Raw genomic sequence first — 20193 nt, 5'->3', positions numbered from 1 at the left:
CACATATAACCATATAACAATTACAGCATGGAAACAGGCCATCTCAGCCCTTCTAGTGCGTGACAAACTCTTACTCTCACCTAGTTCCACCGACCTGCACTCAGCCCATAACCCTCCATTCCTTAATATATCTGCTGGCAGTCTGGATTTCTTCAATAAAACGGAGGTCTTCCTCAGCATCAAATCCATGGGAATCCCACTGTCGAACTCCATAGGCAGGATCATCCAGAATATGTTGGACTTTCCTATGGTATTCCTCCAAGGACGTCAGGACTGTCACATCTCCTTTGTCTGCTGGTAAAGTCATGGTGGCTGGATTTTGCCGTAGCGCCTGCATGTTCAGTCGCTCTCCTTTCGTAATGTTCAGTTTTGGCAAAGTGGCTCTTTTGAAGGATAGATTCTCCAACTTACTATCTTGCCAAGATGACCATACTGTCTCCCCTCTTTGGGGGGGCTGCAAGCATCACATCGCATCAGCCACTTCTCTCCATAGCCCCTCACCCATGCACCGTCACTTTATGCTTACATTTCACACCTCATACCTACACTGACACAGTCACTGTCCTACTGTCCTTGCTGCCACCTAGAAGAATTCCTCTTGTCAAGACTCACTTTGTCACCTTATCATCTCCTGTCAGGGCCACCCCATGTTCAGAAACTCCTGCACCTCACATCACTCTATCTATATACAATCGGTCTAATGTTCAAAGTAAATTAATGATCAAAGTAGATACAAGTCACCATATACTACCCTGAGATTCATTTTTGTGGGCATTCACACTAAATACAAATTTATATATACAAGCTAATATTATGTATCTATGGCCACACTCAATTACTTGTACGTTGTGTTTTATAGGACTGCGTTTATATTGATATTTATGGTGCTGCACCACATCCTGAAGAATGGCAACAAATAATCTTGAAATGATGGAGGAACTCAGCAAGTCAGGCAGCTTCTGTAGAGGGCAAAGATCCTTCATCAGGAATAAAGAGGAGGTGGGCTTCCTTTCCAGGTGTTCATCTCCCTCCATAGATGCTGCCTGACCTGCTGAGCTCTTTCAGCATTTTTGTGGGGCTAGCCCTTGGGTAGCGGGGTGGAGATACGTCCGTACCAAAGGAGATGTAAGGCGCTCCTTCCCTCTGCTAGCCTGCAGGTCACCCTTGGGCAAGGTGTAGCACCTGCTTAGCGCCACCCCACCCCGATCAGGGTTACGTGAAGCTAAAGGATGGACGTATGAGCAGTTGGAGTATATCAATTCTCGTTATGCAACCACTGACGCCAGGCAGACAATCGCTGAAGAGTATTGATAATGGCTGGGGTCACCCGTCTTGCAAAGGCACTGCCCAGAAGAAAGCAATGGTAAACCACTTATGTAGAAAAATTTACCAAGAACAATCATGGTCATGGAAAGACCATAAGATAAAGGAGCAGAATTAGACCATTTGGCCTATTGGGTCTGCTCCATTTCATCATAGCTGAACCAATTTTCCTCTCAGCCCCACTCTCCTGCCTTCTCCCCATATCCCTTCATGCTCTGACCAATCAAGAATCTATCAACCTCTGCCTTAAATATACATAAAGGCTTGGCACCCACAGCTGCCTGTGGCAAAGAATTCCACAGATTCACCACTCTCTAGCAAAAGATATTCCTCCTCATCTCCATTTAAATGGGGTCCTAACATTTCTCTGTCATTCATTCTTTGGGGCTCTCTCCTGTTTCGTGGATGTCACTGTGAAGAGTAAGAATTTCAGGTCATATATTGTATACATTCTCTGACAGTAAATGGAACCTGCCTTAACCACTTTCTCTGGCAGCTCATTCCATCTACTGACCACCTCTGTGTAAGAAACATCCCCCGAGAAGTTCCTACTAAACATTTAGCCTCCCACCTTAACCCTTTGCTCCCTAATTCTTGATTTGCTACACCTGGGAAAAAGACTGAGTGTATTCTACTGATGTGGTATGGACACAGGTCTTTCTGCATAACTTGTCTATGCCAACCAGGGTGACTAACTAAGGTGATCTCATTTGCTTGAGTTTGGCCCATACCCCTCAAAAAAGTTTGGGAACCCCTAGTTTAAAGGCATGGACCACTACCATTAAGCAAGGGGTCTATGAGGCCCAAGTTGCGATCCCCTGCTCTAAACCTTTCCAATGTCTTGGCCAATAACACTGAACAACTTAGATTTTACTTCCTGAATACTTTAAGGTGTATCTTATGCATTTTGGGCTGTTGATCATGAAAATCACCATGAAATTTCCCCACATGCACCATTTTGTTTGAAATCACCCATATTTGTTATTTCAGCTCATAATTCAAGTCAGAATAACTGATGTTAAGATTAAGGAGGGCATTTTTGTTGGTCCACAAGTCAAACAGGTCATCAATGGCAGGCAATTTGAAGAACTTCTAGTGGGACTGGAGAAAATCGCATGGAAGGCATTCAAAGATGTTGTTGGAAATCTTCTTGGCAACTACAATGCATTAAACTACGTGAACTGGTTGACAACATGCTTCGAGCATACAAAACCATGAAGTGCAACATGTCACTAAAGATTCATTTTCTGCATTCCCATTTAGACTCCTTCCCTGAAAATCTTGGCACTGTCAATGACGAACATGGTGAGAGGTTTCACCAGGACATTGCAGTCATAGAGAAACGGTATCGTGGCAACTGGAATCCATCAATGCTGGCTGATTATTGTTAGACACTTAAGCGAGAAACTTCAGACACTGAGTAGAAATGAAAATCATCAACAAAACATATTTAGCTTAGTTGAAGTACTGCAAAGTGTCAGCACCATTATGCAATTAATTGCATTATGTTCAATAAAAGTTAATTTTTTGTTTCTCCAAATTCCTACGTGATACAAGTAGTCTGAAATTATATTTGTGTTTAGCTTCAAGCAGTCTACCACAAATCAAAAAAAATTCTGAGGAAGCAACACTTCAGAAAAAATTTGTTATCCAGTGTGATTATCCCTCACTCCACATTACTAGATCATACTTTCTGGTCATTATCATACTGGGTTTTATCTTTTGACAAAGTGTCCTGGGACGCCCTGAAAGGAACAATAAAGGGGTTCAGAGGCCCGACATTAACTGACTCCACAAACAGTACCTTGGTTGCCAGTTCCTTCTCCCGGTCCACCAGGCTTTGAATGTCTGCGGAGTCGTAGCCGCTGCTTTCACTGGGAGTAACGGCGCTCTCGAACGTTGTGGTGGAAATCTGTGAGGAGATGCTGGTGGAGGCACTGAGAGTCCCACTGCTCATGCTTGGGGAGATGGAATCGCAGAGAGATTTTGGAGCTGCTTCGCTGAGCTTCTCTCGCAGCAGGAGCAGATGCCGTGTCCGCTCAACCTGAGCAAACACGAACGAATATTAAACATCCACACCACAAGAGCCAAACTAGGCCATTTGGCCTACTGCTGATTTATTACCCCTCTCGAGCCTATTCTCCTACCTACCCGTAATCTTCGATGCCTTACTAATCAAGAACCTATCAACCTCTGCTTTAAATATACCCAATGACCTATCATCTACAGCTGTCTGTGGCAACGAATTCCACAGATTCACCACCCTCTGGTTGAAGAAATTCTTCCTCATCTCTGTTTTAAAGGGACATCCTTCTATTCTGAGGCTGGGCCCTCTGGATCCCCACCATCCTTCCCACATCCACCCTATCTAGGCCTTCCAATATTCAATAGGTTTGAATGAGATCCGCCCTGCCCTGTTTTTCTAAACTCCAGTGAGTGCAGGCCCAGAGCCATCAAATACTCCTCATATGTTAACCCTTTCATTCCTGGGACCATTCTTATGAACTTTCTCTGGAGCCCCTCCAGTGCCAGCGTGTCCTTTCTTAGACAAGGGATCCAAAACTGCTCATAACACTCCAAGTGCGTTCTGACCAATGTCTTACAGGGCCTCAGTCTGGGACTCAAGAGAGAAAAAGTTGTCTATTGGTCACTGGATTCTGAACCTTTGTGTAGCCAGTAATCTTAGTGAAACCCAGTGCAAAATACTTTAAACCTTCTTTAAACCAATCCAAAATTCTCCCCCTGAAGACACGACATGCAGTTTACAGATTGTCCGCACACCCCTTTAAATTTTCCAGCTTGTTCCACTTTCACAGTGTCGTTCATCCTAGCTGGGCTCGTAGGACAGCGCAGCAATGCAGCGGGTAGTGCAGCTGCCTCACTGTCCCAGACAGCAAGGTTCATTCGTGACCTGGGGAGCAGTGTGTGGAGTTTGGACGTTCTCCCTATGGCCCCCTGGTCTCCTCCCACATCCCAAAAACAGGTTGTGTGGGCTAATGGCTATTGTAAGTTGCCCCTTTGGTTCATATCGACTAGACATTGAAGATACTGAGCAACGGAGCAACTGTAGTTTTGCTCTGGGCCACAGAATTCCGTATCCCTCAGCCCCGTGGGCCACAGAATTCCACAAATCCCTCAGCCCCCTGGGCCACAGAATTCCGAACCCCTCAGCCCCCTGGGCCACAGAATTCCAAACCCCTCAGCCCCCAGGCCACAGAATTCCACAAATCCCTCAACCCCCTGGGCCACAGAATTCCGAACCCCTCAGCCCCCTGGGCCACAGAATTCCGAACCCCTCAGCCCCCTGGGCCACAGAATTCCGTACCCCTCAGCCCCCTGGGCCACAGAATTCCACAATCGCAGCCTCCAAGGTGACAGAATTCCAAAGGTCCCCAACACTCTGGACTACGGAAATCTGAAGATTACCTCATGCAAGAGGTCCAGCTTTTCCAGCTCCCACTGGTGTTCCAGGATGAGGCTGTCCCCACGGGGTCTCCAGCCGGCCAGGTTCTCCTCTCCCCTTACGTAGGCAACTGAGGTGTCTAAAATCTTCCTTCTCCTTCGTTGCATTCCTGGAACATACCAGGGATTATTCCCCCATGTTAGGCTGTTCAACTTACATCAACACTATGTCTACTGATCATTACAGCAACACTACACCCACTGAACAGCTCAGTAACATTAACTTTCCACCCACTTACATTAACTCCCCACTCAGAGATCACGTCAGTAACATTACATCCTCATAGATCAACTTTCCGCCCACTGTATTCTACACCCATTTAACTCTATAGTAACACTATACCATCGTACATTAACACTACACCCAATGACTGGTACAGTAACACTACACCCCCAATCAGAGCGATTTTTCAGACACAACACCAGAAAAAACTAAAACTGGGAATTAGCTACGTATACCAGCAATCTCGAGTGATGTCCTTCGTTATAAATGGAAACACATTTTATACATGAAGCTATAGATGTCCCCAGTAGCTTCACAATGAATACACTGAAAAACAATGACACAGTGGTACAGCTGCTGCTTTATGGTTCTGGTGATCTGGATTCAATTCTGACGTGTGCGTGCGTGCGTGCGTGTGCGTGTGTGCGTGCGTGTGCGTGTCGCGCTCTCTCTCTCACTCTCTGTGGGCACACGCGCAGTTTGCACACTCTCCCTGTAGGTCTCTTCTCACATCCCACGTAGGAGCTAGCAGGTTAACTGGCTACTCGGATTTCTCCCAGCATGCAGGTGATTAGTGGAATTTGGAAGATAACGGGAACGTTTGGAGAATAAAGTCTGATCAGTGCACCCAATGGTCATTGTGGACTCAGAGAGTTGAGGGATCTGGCCCTCCAACACCACACCATGGCTGACCTTTAACTGCTCTCTGAAGCTCCTGATCACTTGAATCAAAGGCCACAAAGTGGACTGCAACAGTGCAAAGTGAAGGCTAATGGGAACCAGTGACAGACTAACGGTGTCTTTTGTCTCTGGTTCTCTCATCTTGAGAAACGGTCATAGAATCACAGAAACAGGCCCTTCAGCCCATCTAGCCTGTGCTGAACTGCTGTTCCGCCTAGTGGCATTGAGCTGTATGTGGACTATAGCTCTCCACACCCCTCCCATCCACGCACTTGTACAAACCCATCCACGCACTTGTACAAACCCATCCATGTACATCCAAATTTCTCTTAAATGTTCCAGTCAAATCCGCATCTACCACTTCTGCTGGCAGCTTGTTCACACTCTGAATGAAGTTGTTTCTCCATCCAGTACCCCTTAAATATTTCGCCCTTCACTCTTAACCCATGACCTCCAGTTCTAGTCTCACCCATTCTCAATGGAAAAATCTTGCTTGCGTTAACCCTCAATTTTGCCAATCCGTTCTGTGCCATGTTGTATGACATGGGTGATCATGGTCTTTCCGAGTTCATGATTGTTCTTGGCAAATTTTTCTACAGAAGTGGTTTGCCATTGCCTTTTTCTGGGCAGTGACTTTACAAGACCAGTGACCCCAGCCATTATACAGACAATCTTCAGATATTGTGTTTTCTTGTGATATCATTCTGGAGGAACATTGTATCATTTTTTAATGCATGCATTTTCAAATGACAATAAATGAGGACCGAGTGTCCTCATAATCTAATCTAATCTAATATTGTCTGCCTGGCATCAGTGGTCATATAACCAGCACTTGTGATATGCCCCAGCTGCTCATACAACCATCCACCACCTGCTCCCATAGCTTCACGTGACCCTGAACGGGGGCCAAGCAGGTGCTACACCTTGCCCAAGGGTGACCTGCAGTCTAGCGGAGGGAAGGAGCACCTTATACCTCCTTTGGTAGTGATGTATCTCCACCCCACCACCCTCATAATTTTGTACACTGTATCGCTATCAAACCTCCCCTCGTTCTCCTACTTTCCAGTGAATAAAGTCCTACCCTGTTCAACCTTTCCCTATACCCGAGGTCCCCAGGTCATGGCAACACCCCCCTTGTAAACTTTCTCCGCAATCTTTTAATCTTTCCTGTAGGTAGGTGACCTGAATGGTACACAATACTCCAAATTGAGCCTCACCAACGTCTTGTACAACTTCAACATGACATCCCAACTCCTGTACTCAAATGTAAGCGAACCTAAGCAAGCTCCTACGAAAGTGTGTTCATGCTAATATTACAGAGTAGTAATCTGGGTAACGTAGAAACCTAACCAAATCAGAGGAATCTTGTACTTACCAGGGCTCCCTCTGTCCGCCATTTTACATAGGCTAAGCTCATAAACACCACTTATTCGATTACTGAAAGAAAAGGAAAAGAGGAGGTCACAACTTTCTGTTTTTGACATCAGTATCTGCTCTCACAATTTACAGTGTTTTACATTTGCCACCACAAGTCATTTCTGAGAAGCAATAGCTTACAAGTTTAATTACATCAGTGAAAGAATCATAAGTAAAACTACAGATAAAATTTCTTCCAATATAATTTAAAATAGGCAGCACTTTTAAGTGCCATTTGATTTTGGAAGTACCAGTCAGGTGTCTTTGCATAGCCGCTGCCAAACAGGTTACGCAGGGAGCGCGGAGGTGTGATCTTGGCATCCCGGGAGTAGAAGACCATACAGATGTCTTTGGTGATCACTGCTGGCTGGATGCAATGGTCAAGCTGCAAGTTCAAAGAGTGCAGAAACAGGTGACAATCAAGAGCACAGACAAAATCGTAGCATCTTTAAGTCCGAGCGCCACAGTTAGGTAGTGGCTAGTGTAATGTAGATTGGGCTTCCATTCCTGCTACGGGAGTTTACGTAGGGAGTTTCTACGTTCTTCCCGTGACCAAGTGGGTTTCTTCTGGGTGCTCCGGTTTCCTCTAACATTCGAAGACGTACGGGTTAGCGGTAGTAAGTTATGGGATGCTACGTTGGTGCTGGAAGCATGGCAACACTTTCAGGCTGCCCCAGCACATCCTTGGACTGTGCTGATCATTGACGCAAACAACAGAAGATTGAGGGGAGATCTGATAGAAGCATACAAGATTACGAGGGGTATAGAAAGGGTAAATGCAAGCAGGCTTTTTCCACGGAGGTTGGGTAGGACTACAACTGGAGGTCATGTGTAAAGGGTGAAAAGTGAAAGTTCATGGGGAACATGAGGGAAAACTTCACTCCGAGGGCCGTGAGACAGTGGAACAAGTTGCCAGTGCAAGTGGGGCATGCGAGCTCAATTTCAATTTTTAAGAGGAGTTTAGATAGGTACCTGGATGGTAGGGGTATGGAGGGCTTAGTCTGGGTGCAGGTTGATGGGAGTAGACAGTTTAAATAGTTCATCACGGACTAGATGGGCTGAAGGGCCTGTTTCAGTGCTGTACTTTTCTATGATTATAATACATTTCATTGCATGTTTGGACGTACAGGTGACAAATAAAGATAATCCTTCTTTAATCTTTGCTCCAAGAATATGATCCCATTATAGTTAATAGAACTGAACATCAGAACTGGAACAGAAGACACCAGCACCACTTACACTGCAGATTTTGTGCTAGCAATCAGCATGAATTTCTCTCCTTACAAAGTGACACAGATCAAATCATTTCTGCGAAAGTGTAGACAAACTTAAACACAACATGGCAATCTGTGTCTGCATTGGAACAGAGGTCCTTTGTTTGTAAACAATGTGCACCGAGTTGTACTTTGTCTCCAACCTCAAGACCCCCTACTAAGGCAACTCTGCATTGGTGAGAACCTGACATAGATGGAGGGATCACTTTGCCGAGCACCTCTGCTCTGGTAGGCAAGATGTCCCACGTGGCGACCCATTTCAATTCAACTTCCCAGTCCCGTTCTGACATGTTGGTCCACAGTCTTCTCTACTGCCATGATCAGGCCAACACCCAGGTTGAAGGAGCAATACCTCATATTCCATGTGGGTAGCCTCCAACCTGACCCCACGAACATCAATTTCTCTAACTTCTGGTAATCTCTTCCCCTTCCCCTTTTCTCTTTTTCTATTCCCCCATTCTGGCTCCTCTCTCACCCCTTCTCTGCTCCTCCTCACCTGCCAATCACCTCCTACTGATGCCCTTTTCCTTTCGCCCATAGTCCACTGTCCTCTCCTAACAGATTTCTCCTCCTTCAGCCCCTTGCCTCTCCCACCTATCACTTCCCAGCTTCTTACGGCAACACCTTCCCCAAACCACCCACCTTCCCCCTCACCTGGTCTCACCTATCACCTCCCAGCTTCTTACTGCAACACCTTCCCCAAACCACCCACCTTCCCCCTCACCTGGTCTCACCTATCATCTCCCAGCTTCTTACTGCAACACCTTCCCCAAACCACCCACCTTCCCCCTCACCTGGTCTCACCTATCACCTCCCAGCTTCTTACTGCCACTCCTTCCCCAACCCACCCACCTTCCCCCTCACCTGGTCTCACCTATCACCTCCCAGCTTCTTACTGCAACACCTTCCCCAAACCACCTACCTTCCCCCTCACCTGGTCTCACCTATCACCCGTCAGCTTGAACTCCCTCCCCTGACTGCTCCTCCTTATTCTGGATTCTGTCCCCTTCCTTTCCAGTCCCGGAAACGAGGGCCCAAAACGCCGACAGTTTATTCCCCTCCCCGGTCGCTGCCTGATTTGCTGAGTTCCTCCAGCATTTTGTGCACGTTACACTAAGGCAACTTGTCATTTAGAATGACACAGTCCCAAACTACAGTAACATGTATTTTGTATAAAACACCACACTAGGGGTTAGAAGTGTGGCATGTGTAGCTAGACTGAACAAACCTTGTAACAAATGTGATAGATTAGGGTCTCGGCTCAAAATGTTGACTGTTTGTTCCTTTCCATAGATGCTGACCGACCTCTGGGGGTGTGTGTGTGTGTGTGTGTGTGTGTGTGAGTGTGACAGAGAGTGTGAGTAAGTGTGAGTGTGTGCGAGAGAGTATGTGAGAATGTGTGTGTGAGTGCGTGTGTGTGTGAGAGTGAGAGTGTGTGTGAGAGAGAGTGAGTGTGTGTGAGAGTGTGAGTGTGAGTAAGTGTGAGTCTGTGTAAGTGTGAGTGTGAGTGTGTGTGTGAGACAGAGTGTGTGTGTGTGTGTGTATACATGTGTACACACACACATGTATACACACATGTATTGCTCATGATTTTTCAGCATCTGCAGAAATGCTTGCGCTTCTGATGGATCAGTTTTTCTGAACCCATAGGAGTTAAACTCTGAGTTAATCTGAACTCCCTTGGTTTAAACTCAATGAATTGGTCCCTGCATCTTTGTTGCAATTGAACTGTTGTGAAACAGGGCTGAATTCAATCAGAAGCCACTACAGATTTTTAGACACAGTCAAGTGAACTAACCTCTAGGTACGCAGAAAGCGTCATGTAGATCCTTTCTCCATACGGAGTCACGCGGTTTAGGAGCAGGGAATTGTGTAAAGAGCTATCCCAAACGGCCTCAAACCGATAAAAGCTTCTGAGGGGAAATAAAGATAAGGATACAAAAAGTCAGTTTTATTTGTGCAGAAAAACATGCAGTGGCCACTATATTAGGTAGACCTGCTCATTAATGCGAATATCTAATTGGCCATTTAATGCATAAAAACATGCAGAGGCTCATTTGTTGTTCAGACCAAACATTACAATGGGGAAGAAATATGGTCTCAGTCACTTTGACTGTGGAATGATTGCTCCTGCCAGATAGAAACAATTATTTCAGAAACTGCTGATCTCCTGGGATTTTCATGCACAACTGTCTCTAGCGTTTACAGAGAATGGTGTGAAAAACAAAAAAAAACATCCAGCTAGTGGCAGTTAATGCCTTGTTAATGAGAGAGGTCAGAGGAGAATGGCCAGACTGGTTCAAGCTGACAGTAACTCAAATATCCACGTGTTACAACAGTGATGTGCAGAACAGCGCATCTGAACGCACAACATGTTGAACCTTGAAATGGACAGGCTACAGCAGCAGAAGACCACACTGGATTCCTCTCCAGTACCTAATAAAGTGACCACTGAGTGTATATTGTATGGGTTCAAGCACTGGATGTGTATTTTTCATCTCATTCACACATTTAATTGTTTCTCTCTCTCTCTCTCATACACACACTAAATGCGACCAGTTACTAACGTGAAAGCTGTCTAAGAAGTTATTGTGTTCTGGGGAGCAAGGAGATTCATAAACTTTCTTTGTAAGTGGAAGTCGAAAATTCTTCAACATCAGTGTTTTTGAAACATAGACACTCTGCATAATAGCATTTTATGATTTAAGTGTGTTGCAAATTGCTCTGTAGACTGTAAGACCATAAGATATTTGAGCAGAATTAGGCCATTTGGCCCATCGAGTCAGCTCTGCCATTTCATCATGCTGATCCGTTTCCCTCTCAGCCCCAAATATAGGTCTCCCTGGATCAGTTGTCTTACTGTCATGTCCTTTGGTGGCTATCATCGATGAGACATTGTCCTTCACTCTCCAGTACCAAACTATTCACCAAAACAGCAAAGATGACAGATCATTAACCAGTTAATGGTCTATACACCTGTAACCAATGCCGAGATCAGGGATCAGCACATACTGACCAAAAGTGGGACTAATTAATCCGGGGGTTAAAGAGAACTCAAACAATCCATGACTGCACCAATACACAAGTTCAACTTCTATCTCAAGATCACCACTATTTTCCTGAACAAATCATTTCAAATTATCCTTGTTTTTAACCTTTTAATCACTTGCACTATTCAAACTTTCACAGAGTAGTAGATGCGTTGAACATGCTGCCAGGGGTGGTGGTAGCAGCAGATACTTTAGGGATATATTTAAGGGACTTTTAGTTAGGCACACGGATACTGTGGGGCAGGGAAGGATTAGATTAATCTTAGAGTAGGTAAGGTTAAATAGTCAGCACAACATCATGGGCTGAAGTGTCTGTACTGTTCTATGTTCTAATACTTAAATAATGATTTAAAAAGGAGATTCTTGCAAAGTGAATGATGCATTCAAACACCATCTCCCTTCTTCTCCACGATCTTCTGATCACGATAATGACCAGGCTGAGAAGTTTCCTAATTCAGAGACTAGTTAATCCTTGGCCATCTCTGTTGTGCACATTCATTCATCATGCATATTGAAAGATCGGACTGATAGGTCTGAACTGTGAACATACGTAATGACTGAATATTTACAACAGACACAGACAAGGGTTCAAAAGGAATTAAGGGATATGGCCTCAGAGCAGGAATCAGCAAATTATTTCAAGAACAGTTACCACACCACAACTATCAGGCTCTTGAACAAAAGGGGATAACTACACTCACTTGCCCATCCACTGAGATGTTCCCACAACCAATGATCTCACTTTAAGGACTCATGTCCTTGTTATTTTTTGCTATTTATTTATATTTCCATTTGTTATTTGTTGTCCTCTGTACTCTGGTTGATCTTTCATCGATCCTGTTATAGTTACTATTCTTGAGTACACCCACAGGAAAAAGAATCTCAGGGTTGTATATGGTGATATACATGTACTTTGATAATAAAATTTACTTTGAATTTTGATTTTACGAAGTGGCAGAGCAGGCTCATGAGGCTTATCCTTGTTCTCATTTCTTATTCTAATTATCCAGGTTTGATGGTCACTTTATGCTGATTACCTTTTCCCCTGTGCCTGTAAAATAGTTTCCGACTATAATTCCCATGGTTTGATGTCACAATCATCAATACAAAGCTCAAGAATGCATTTTAAAGCACTCAGTTTATTCACGGTCAAGATTAATCCTGAAACTCTGCCTATGATCTTGTTAGTTCAGGGGTTCCCAACCTTTTTTATGCCATGGATCAACACCATTAAGCAAGGGGTCCGTTGGCAACCCCTGTGTTGATGAGTTTGTCTCAGGTGAAGAAGAAGAAAGCCCTTAACTCCGAGTGGAGTCATCCGGACGCCGTCATGACAGCATTTTTTTAGCAGGCTTTCTTATTTTTATGAGGCCAAGTTGCTAACTTGACGCTCAACCCAGCACGGATGGAAAGCGTGCAAGGGAGCCGGCTGGATTCAAACTCAGGAGTCTTCACTCCGAAGTCCAGTGCCGATGCCACTATGCCACCAGCCGGCTATCTGTCTCAGGTGCTCGTTGACAATTTTCACCATCCTGCTGTGAAATAGTATGACGTTGGCCACTTTTTCCAACTTCACACACATTTTGGCTTTGGATTCCACCCAATGCTTGGACATTACAGCAGCTTCAAGATAATTAGAGACCTGGGCATGAAGATGGGCATCTTGAATGGCCTGTTTCGGTAAGTCTCCACGGCAGCAAACCCACTTGCCCACCCTTCCCCCACTTTTGAGTCGAAGAGTCTTCCTTCCTCTACTGTTCCAGAATCTCCAACTTCCTAAATTACAATCATATTGTAGGTATTCAGGACCTAATTTCCTTTAGCAGGAAGGGCAACAAGGGAATATAGATCATTACTTCAACCAATACTTCTAGAAGGAACCACAGGTTTGAGAGAAGACAGAAACCCTCACCACATTTGTAATATACCACGATGTGCTTGTAAAGCTGTAAAGGCACAGGTTACCACAGCCGATGACTAAAGGCTCTGCCAAGAAATTCACAATCTGTCATCAAATATCCCCACCACCCGGGCTATCTTCTCACAGCTCCCCTTGGGCAGGAGGTACAGAAGCCTGAATTTTTTCACCATCAGGTTCAAGAAAAGCCGCTTCCATTCAAACATACGATTCTTGAACTAACTGGCACAACCCTAATCACCAATTCAATATAGCAACACCACAACTACTTTGGCCTCTCAAAGTCCAACCCTATGACCCCATTTGTGAGGGGTGGAAATGGGCAAGGCCGACCGACAAGGCTTTGGTGAAGCTGCATAGGCCAATCCTCTGCACAGTGGATTACAGAAACATTGATGAACTCCTGTCATCGATGGCCTCTGCTCCAGCGGGAGATGAGGGCCCAGGAAGAAGAGTAACTACTATGTCCAATTTGCATTGCATTTAACCTTGTCTTTCATTGGCTTTAGTTGTGCTCTTTTTGTTAAAAAAAATGTATAATTTATGTTTAATTTATGCTGTTCCTGTGAAAGTTGATTATCTGATGCTATATGTCTGTGGTGCTGCAGCAGTTGAGTTTTTCATTGCCCCTGTGTGTGCAGATGACAATAAACTTGACTTTGCCTGTGATTTAAATAGGCTTTACTCCCTCACTCTCTCTTCAAACCCTATCATTCTTTTCCAAGAGGGTATCGAATTTACTTTTGAGAAGTATATCTGCTTCCTTCACTCTTACATGCTTTCCCAACCGTAACAATCCTTTGTGTAACAAAGGAAATTAATTCCTGGCTACATCACTGGAAGAATTCCCTGGAGCCAATGCGTATAAAGGCAAACAACAAGCTAGATGATATCATTTGTACCACTAATGTTACTGTACATCTTTGTGATATCCTTACAAAAGGAGCCATTTGTCAATTCACGAATTCGCAACCTAATTGGCGTTAAAAGCATTCTTATTTATTTGGAGATACAGGGTGGAACAAGGCTCTTCCAGCCCACTGAGATGCACCGCGCAGAAACCCACTGATTTAACCCCAGCCTAATCACAGGACAATTACAATGACCAATTAACCTACCGACCGGTACATCTTTGGACTGTGGGAGGAAACTGGAGCACCCGGAGGAAACTCATGCGGTCACAGGGAGAACGTACAAACTTCTTACAGACGCTGCCGGAATTGAACTTCAAACTCTGGAACAGCTCAAGCTGTAATAGCATCATGCTAACTGCCACGCCACCATGGCGACCACGTATAAATATAACAATGATGTAACAAAATGAGTTGATTTAAAATGCAACCGTGCTCTTACAGGAATTTAAATTCGCATGGGCCTCTGAACTTTTATGTTCATAAAATCATGTGTACATTCAGTTTCAAGTGAAAATCATTTGTATTATAAGGGAACTGAATTGATTTTAAGTATCTTTCCCCCTCAAAAAAAAGGGCGCAAAGTATCATTGTGTGTTTATTGTGTAGATTTTAGGTGTATTACTTCCAGACTAGCAGAGTAAAAGATTGCTGACTACTCCGCTTGAAGGGATAAACATTGTCTCCTTGTTGCTTGGCGTGAATGTTATATGATAAAGCTGAGAGGGCAGGTGCAATTAGCTGTGGCCACCTTGCCTTTGACTTGTTTCTCAGGTAGAGTCTCAGGGTTATACAGCATGAAAACAGGCTCTTCGGCCCATCTTGCCCATGCTGACCAAGATGTTGACGGACGAGTTGACGACGCTAGCCAGGAGGACATTTCGGGAGAGCAGTGTTACGTGTTTTACTGAAACATGGCTGCACGAGGACATACCCGACCAAAACGTTTCCATAGAGGGCTTCCAGACCGTTCGGGCTGACCGGAAGTGCACTGAGAGTGGTAAGCGTAAAGGAGGGGAGCTTGCTGTTCTGGTTAACAACAGATGGTGCAATTCTGGTCATATTTCGATCAAGGAATGTGTTTGTAGCCTGGATATTGAACTTTTTGCTGTTGGACTCCGGCCATATTCCACCGAGATACAACACTGGGCGTCACGGGAGGTTGTTCCTGCCTGTGGTCATCGAACTTTGCAGCTCCTCCCGTGGAGGGTCAGACACCCTGAGCCAATAGGCTGGTCCTGGACTTACTTCCATCTGGCATAGTTTGCATATTGTTGTTTGATTGTTTGTGGTTTTGTATTGCTATATTTATGCTCTATTCTTGGTTGATGCAGCTGTAATGAAACCCAATTTCCCTCGGGATTAATAAAGTATGTCTATCTATGTTCTATCTGTGCTTATATAAAAATGAATCTCAGGGCAGTGTATGGTGACTTATACGTATTTTGATAATAAATTCCTGCCCTGTTTTTAAGGAATTTGTACATTCTCCCCGTGACTGCATGGGTTTCTTCTGGGTGCTCCAGTTTCCTGTTGAATGGGTTTACTGGTCTCATCAGTGTAATAGGGTGGCACGGACTCGTTGGGCTGGAAGAGTCTGTTACTGTGCTGTATCTTTCATAATAAAAATTCAAAGTTAATTTGTACTTTAAACTTTGAGCTAGTCCCATTTGTCCAAATTTGGCTCATGTTTCTATAGATCTTTTCTATCCACATAGCAGTCCAAATGCCTTTTAAATATTGTAATTATATCTGGATCTACAGCTTCCTCTGACAGCTCGCTCTATGCACCAGCCACCCTCTGTGTGATACACTTAACCCTCTGTTTCCGTTCAAGCTTTTCCCTTCTCACCTTAAATTTCTACTCTCAAGTATTAGCCTCCTCCTCCTCCCCCTTATCCTGGGGAAAAGACTATAACCATCCACTGTATTTATGTACCTCACAGGTCATCCCTCAACTTCGTACATTCCAGAGAAAATGAAGCACCTTGTTCAGCTCAATGACAGCCTTGGTGTGAGTGAAGATGAACAAGAGTGAGTGAGAGAGTGAGAGAGCGAGGAGGAGGAAGGGAGAGAGAGGGAGAGGGAGAGCGCCAGAGCCAGAGCAGACACACAAAGGGGAGGGGAAGAAAGACAGAGAGACAGCTTGTTCTCCTACCCATCCCCTTACCTTCTTATTCTGGCTTCTTCCCCCTTTCCAGTCCTGTTGAAGGGTCTTGGCCCAAAATGTCAACTGCTTATTACCATCCATAGATGCTACCTGTCCTGTTGAGCTCCTCCAGCATTTTGTGTGTGTGAGATTCCCAACTCTGCTCTCTGCTTTCTCCTTTCTCTCTCAGCCCCCTCATGCTTTTTCATCCTCTCAAAGACAATGTTTCCCTTTTAAAATCTTCATCAATTTTACTTTTCCATTAGGAGGTACAGTATATAACACATATATTCCATTTTTAAAATGCAATAAACACAACTTTTTTATATTTTTGCACATTTTAAAATAACTAAGCCATCCAAATTATGTCAGAATTATTTACACTGTAATATTATGCTGAAAATGAAGACAGTAACTGATAACTTTTTTTGCAGAAGCTCTTGTACTTCTGATTTTTTTTAATGTATAAAGTTTGAGCTGTTTTATTTTGCAATTTGTTTTGAGTCATAGCTGAGAGTCCTGAGGTAGAGAGCTGTGGAATGCATGTCTGGCTCTTGGACTTTATCCATGAGCACCCACCACCTGTCCAAGTCACCCGATCACAGGACTGTGCCGGGAGTGCAGACTCTGGATCTTTAAGTGGAATATCTCCAAGATAGCAAATATGTTTGGAACACGGTTTTTAATATATCTACAGTGAGCAACGTAGTAAGAAAATGTTCTAGGGTACAGCATACAAGAGCTGTGTACTAACACAGGGACTGTTTCTCAGCCGTCTAAGCTCTGTCTAAAGTGAGTATAGATGCTACAAGTGAACAGGATGCTTGTACAACTTCCACTTTCTTGCACTTCATTTATACCACAGGCTGTTTTAAACCGATTCATAATTGTAAGTGAGGCCAAGCGAAGAACCAGGTCTCTGCATCACTCCACACCCTCATCTCAGAGAACCAAATTCTTCCGAATATTACTAATCCGGAACACATTGAAAGTTAATTCAGCTGCAACTGGAGTAACTCGGGGAAACATAACCTGTGTACGTTGTCAAAAGGCTTAACTTAAATTCTCCATTTTATCTTTCGCTGCCCTCAGGCATTAAGTACCTGGAGATTACGAGGGGTGATTGATAAGTTCGTGGACTAAGGTAGAAGGAGTCAATTTTAGAAAACCCAGCACATTTATTTTTCAACATAGTCCCCTCCTACGTTTACACAGTCCAGCAGTCGTGGAGCATACGGATCTTGGACCTCCGGAAAGTGCCCACAGCAGGGGTGATTGATAAGTTCATGGTCTAAGGTAGAAGGAGATGAGTGATACAGCTCTCTTTCCATGCACATGCAGGTCAACTCTTTGAGTGATTATGCAGAAAGTTTGAAGTTAATAACTCATCTCCTTCTACCTTGGGCCATGAATTTATCAATCACCCCTGATGAGTTATTAACTTCAAACTTTCTGTAAGAGATTTGAAAGTGGGGGGGGGGGGGAGATCCAAAATGGTAGGAGAAGACAGGAGGGGGAGGGATGGAGCCAAAAGCTGGACAGTTGATTAGCAAAAGGCATATGAGAAGATCATGGGACAGGAGGCCTAGGGAGAAAGAAAGGGGGGGGGACCCAGAGGATGGGCAATAACAGATGGGGTACAAAGGGGAGGTGGGGCATTAATGGAAGCTAGAGAAGTCAATGTTCATGCCATCAGGTTGGAGGCTATCCAGAATATAAGGTGCTGTTCCTCCAACCTGAGTGTGGCTTCATCTTGACAGTAGAGGAGGCCGTGGATAGACATATCAGAATGGAAATGGGATGTGGAATTAAAATGTGTGGCCACTGGGAGATCCTGCTTTCTCTGGCGGACAGAGCGTAGGTGTTCAGCAAAACGATCTCCCAGTCTGCGTCGGGTCTCGCCAATATATAGAAGGCCACATCGGGAGCACCGGACGCAGTATATCACCCCAGCCGACTCACAGGTGAAGTGTTGCCTCACCTGGAAGGACTGTCTGGGGCCCTGAATGGTGGTGAGGGAGGAAGTGTAAGGACATGTGTCCCTGAATGGTAGTCAGGGAATAGAAAAGGCTACAGAGAGTGGTGGATACTGCCCAGACCATTAGAAGCAAAACCCTCCCCACCACTCATATGGAGCACTGTCATAAGTAGGCAGCATCCCTCATCCAGGACCCCCACCATCCAGGCTATGTTCTCTTCTTACTGCTGCCGTATGTCCCACAACATCAGGCTCGCCAATAGTTAATACCCTACAACCATCAATTATCACCCTACAACCACTGGGCTCCTGAACCCGATGGACAGCCTCACTCACCACAACTCTGAACTGACTCCACAACCACAACACTTACTTCCAAAGACATACTCATAGTATTTTCCTATGTTTGCACAATTTCCCTTCTTTTGCACTTTGGGTGCTTGTCAGTCTTTGTTTAGTTTTTCACAGAGTCTAGTGTATTTCATTTTTGTTCCTGTAAATGCCTGCGAGAAAGTGAATCTCAAGGTAGTATATAGCAACACATACGTACCTTGATAATAAATTTTACTTACTTACCTTCACTGGTATCACTTTTTTTTTTACACAACTACTGGCTAAATCCCAATATTCATAATAGGTGCATTTGTAAAGATGAGGTCCTAAGGAAGTAGTTTGGATTCCTGACACCCATGGAGTGAAACGAGATGATTTTACTTAGTTATTTCCTGTGTCTGTGGTATAAAGATAAGTAGGCTACAGCACTAAAGCAGGATTACGTAAAAAGCAAAGGAAATTTATAAGGAAAGAGATGAGGCTCTAATCTAATAAATGAACAACAATGGAAAACTGAAAATACCTAGGTATATCCACATCAAGAAACAGCCTGTAAAATACAAGAGGTATCATTAGTAGCAACGAGGAAAGAGATGGAAATAATAGGCGACAGAGAACGATAGCCAGCTACAACTTGTTTAAGCTACTAAAAAATTTGGACAAAAAGTGTCAAGCATTTGCCTCACCCTGACCACAGAACTCTGCAGACTGCCTGGTGTGGTGGTAGAGGCAGATACATTAGAGGCTTTCAAGAGGCATTTAGGTAGACACATGGCTGTGAGGAAAACGGAAGGAGACGGACATGGTGACAGCAGAAGAATTAGTTCAGTTGGCCATTTGATTGATTCGGCACAATATTGTACTGTCCCTGTGTTGGGCTGTTCTATGTGCTAACTCAGATCACGGAACCTTTACACTCCTGACCACTTCAAAGTTGGACCATGACTCAAGATCAACTTCTGAACACAGCGGTAGGCGGAAAGGAGAAGGTGGTCGAGACCCTGGTAACGAAGGATGAGATTATCGTGGTGAGAAATAACGAGCAACACGCACGTGAAATGCTGGAGGAACTCAGCAGGCCAGACAGCATCTATGGAAGGGAATAAACAGTCAGCATTTTGGGCCATAACCCTTCATCATGATCTCCACCCTTCCTCCTCCTCTCTTTTTCCAATCCCCATTCTGGTTACCCCCTTCTCACCTGCCCATCATTGTCCTTCCTCTTTCATGGCCCACTGCCTCTCCTATCAGATTCTTCCTTCTTCAGCTCTTTATCTCTTCCACCTATCACCTCTCAGCTTCTTATTTCATCCCCCCTCCTCCCTCACCTGGCTTCACCTATCACCTGCCAGCTTGTACTCCTTCCCTTTCCCTTTTCATTCTGGCTTCTTTCCCCCTTCCTTTCCAGTTCTGATGAAGGGTCTCAGCCTGAAACATCGACTGTTTATTTGAGCTTAAGATATGGGAACCAAATT

At 44.5% G+C, this 20193-nt stretch overlaps 1 protein-coding gene across 7 annotated transcripts in view; it reads right to left on the bottom strand.

Annotated features, from left to right (window-relative positions):
- kif1b (kinesin family member 1B) overlaps nt 1-20193 on the bottom strand; it is a 274231-nt gene that overhangs the window by 18933 nt on the left and 235105 nt on the right. For all 7 annotated transcript variants that reach the window (XM_072245139.1, XM_072245131.1, XM_072245136.1 and 4 more), the window contains 5 exons: nt 10178-10292; nt 7357-7490; nt 7065-7126; nt 4750-4895; nt 3128-3367 (listed from right to left, as the gene is read on the bottom strand). In XM_072245139.1, coding sequence (XP_072101240.1) covers nt 3128-3367; nt 4750-4895; nt 7065-7126; nt 7357-7490; nt 10178-10292 — 697 coding nt within the window. The remainder of the gene's footprint in view (nt 1-3127; nt 3368-4749; nt 4896-7064; nt 7127-7356; nt 7491-10177; nt 10293-20193) is intronic.

This window comes from Mobula birostris, chromosome 27 (assembly GCF_030028105.1).
Source record: "Mobula birostris isolate sMobBir1 chromosome 27, sMobBir1.hap1, whole genome shotgun sequence".
Classification (NCBI taxonomy): Eukaryota; Metazoa; Chordata; class Chondrichthyes; order Myliobatiformes; family Myliobatidae; genus Mobula; species Mobula birostris.
This window is presented reverse-complemented; position numbering and strand designations above follow the sequence as displayed.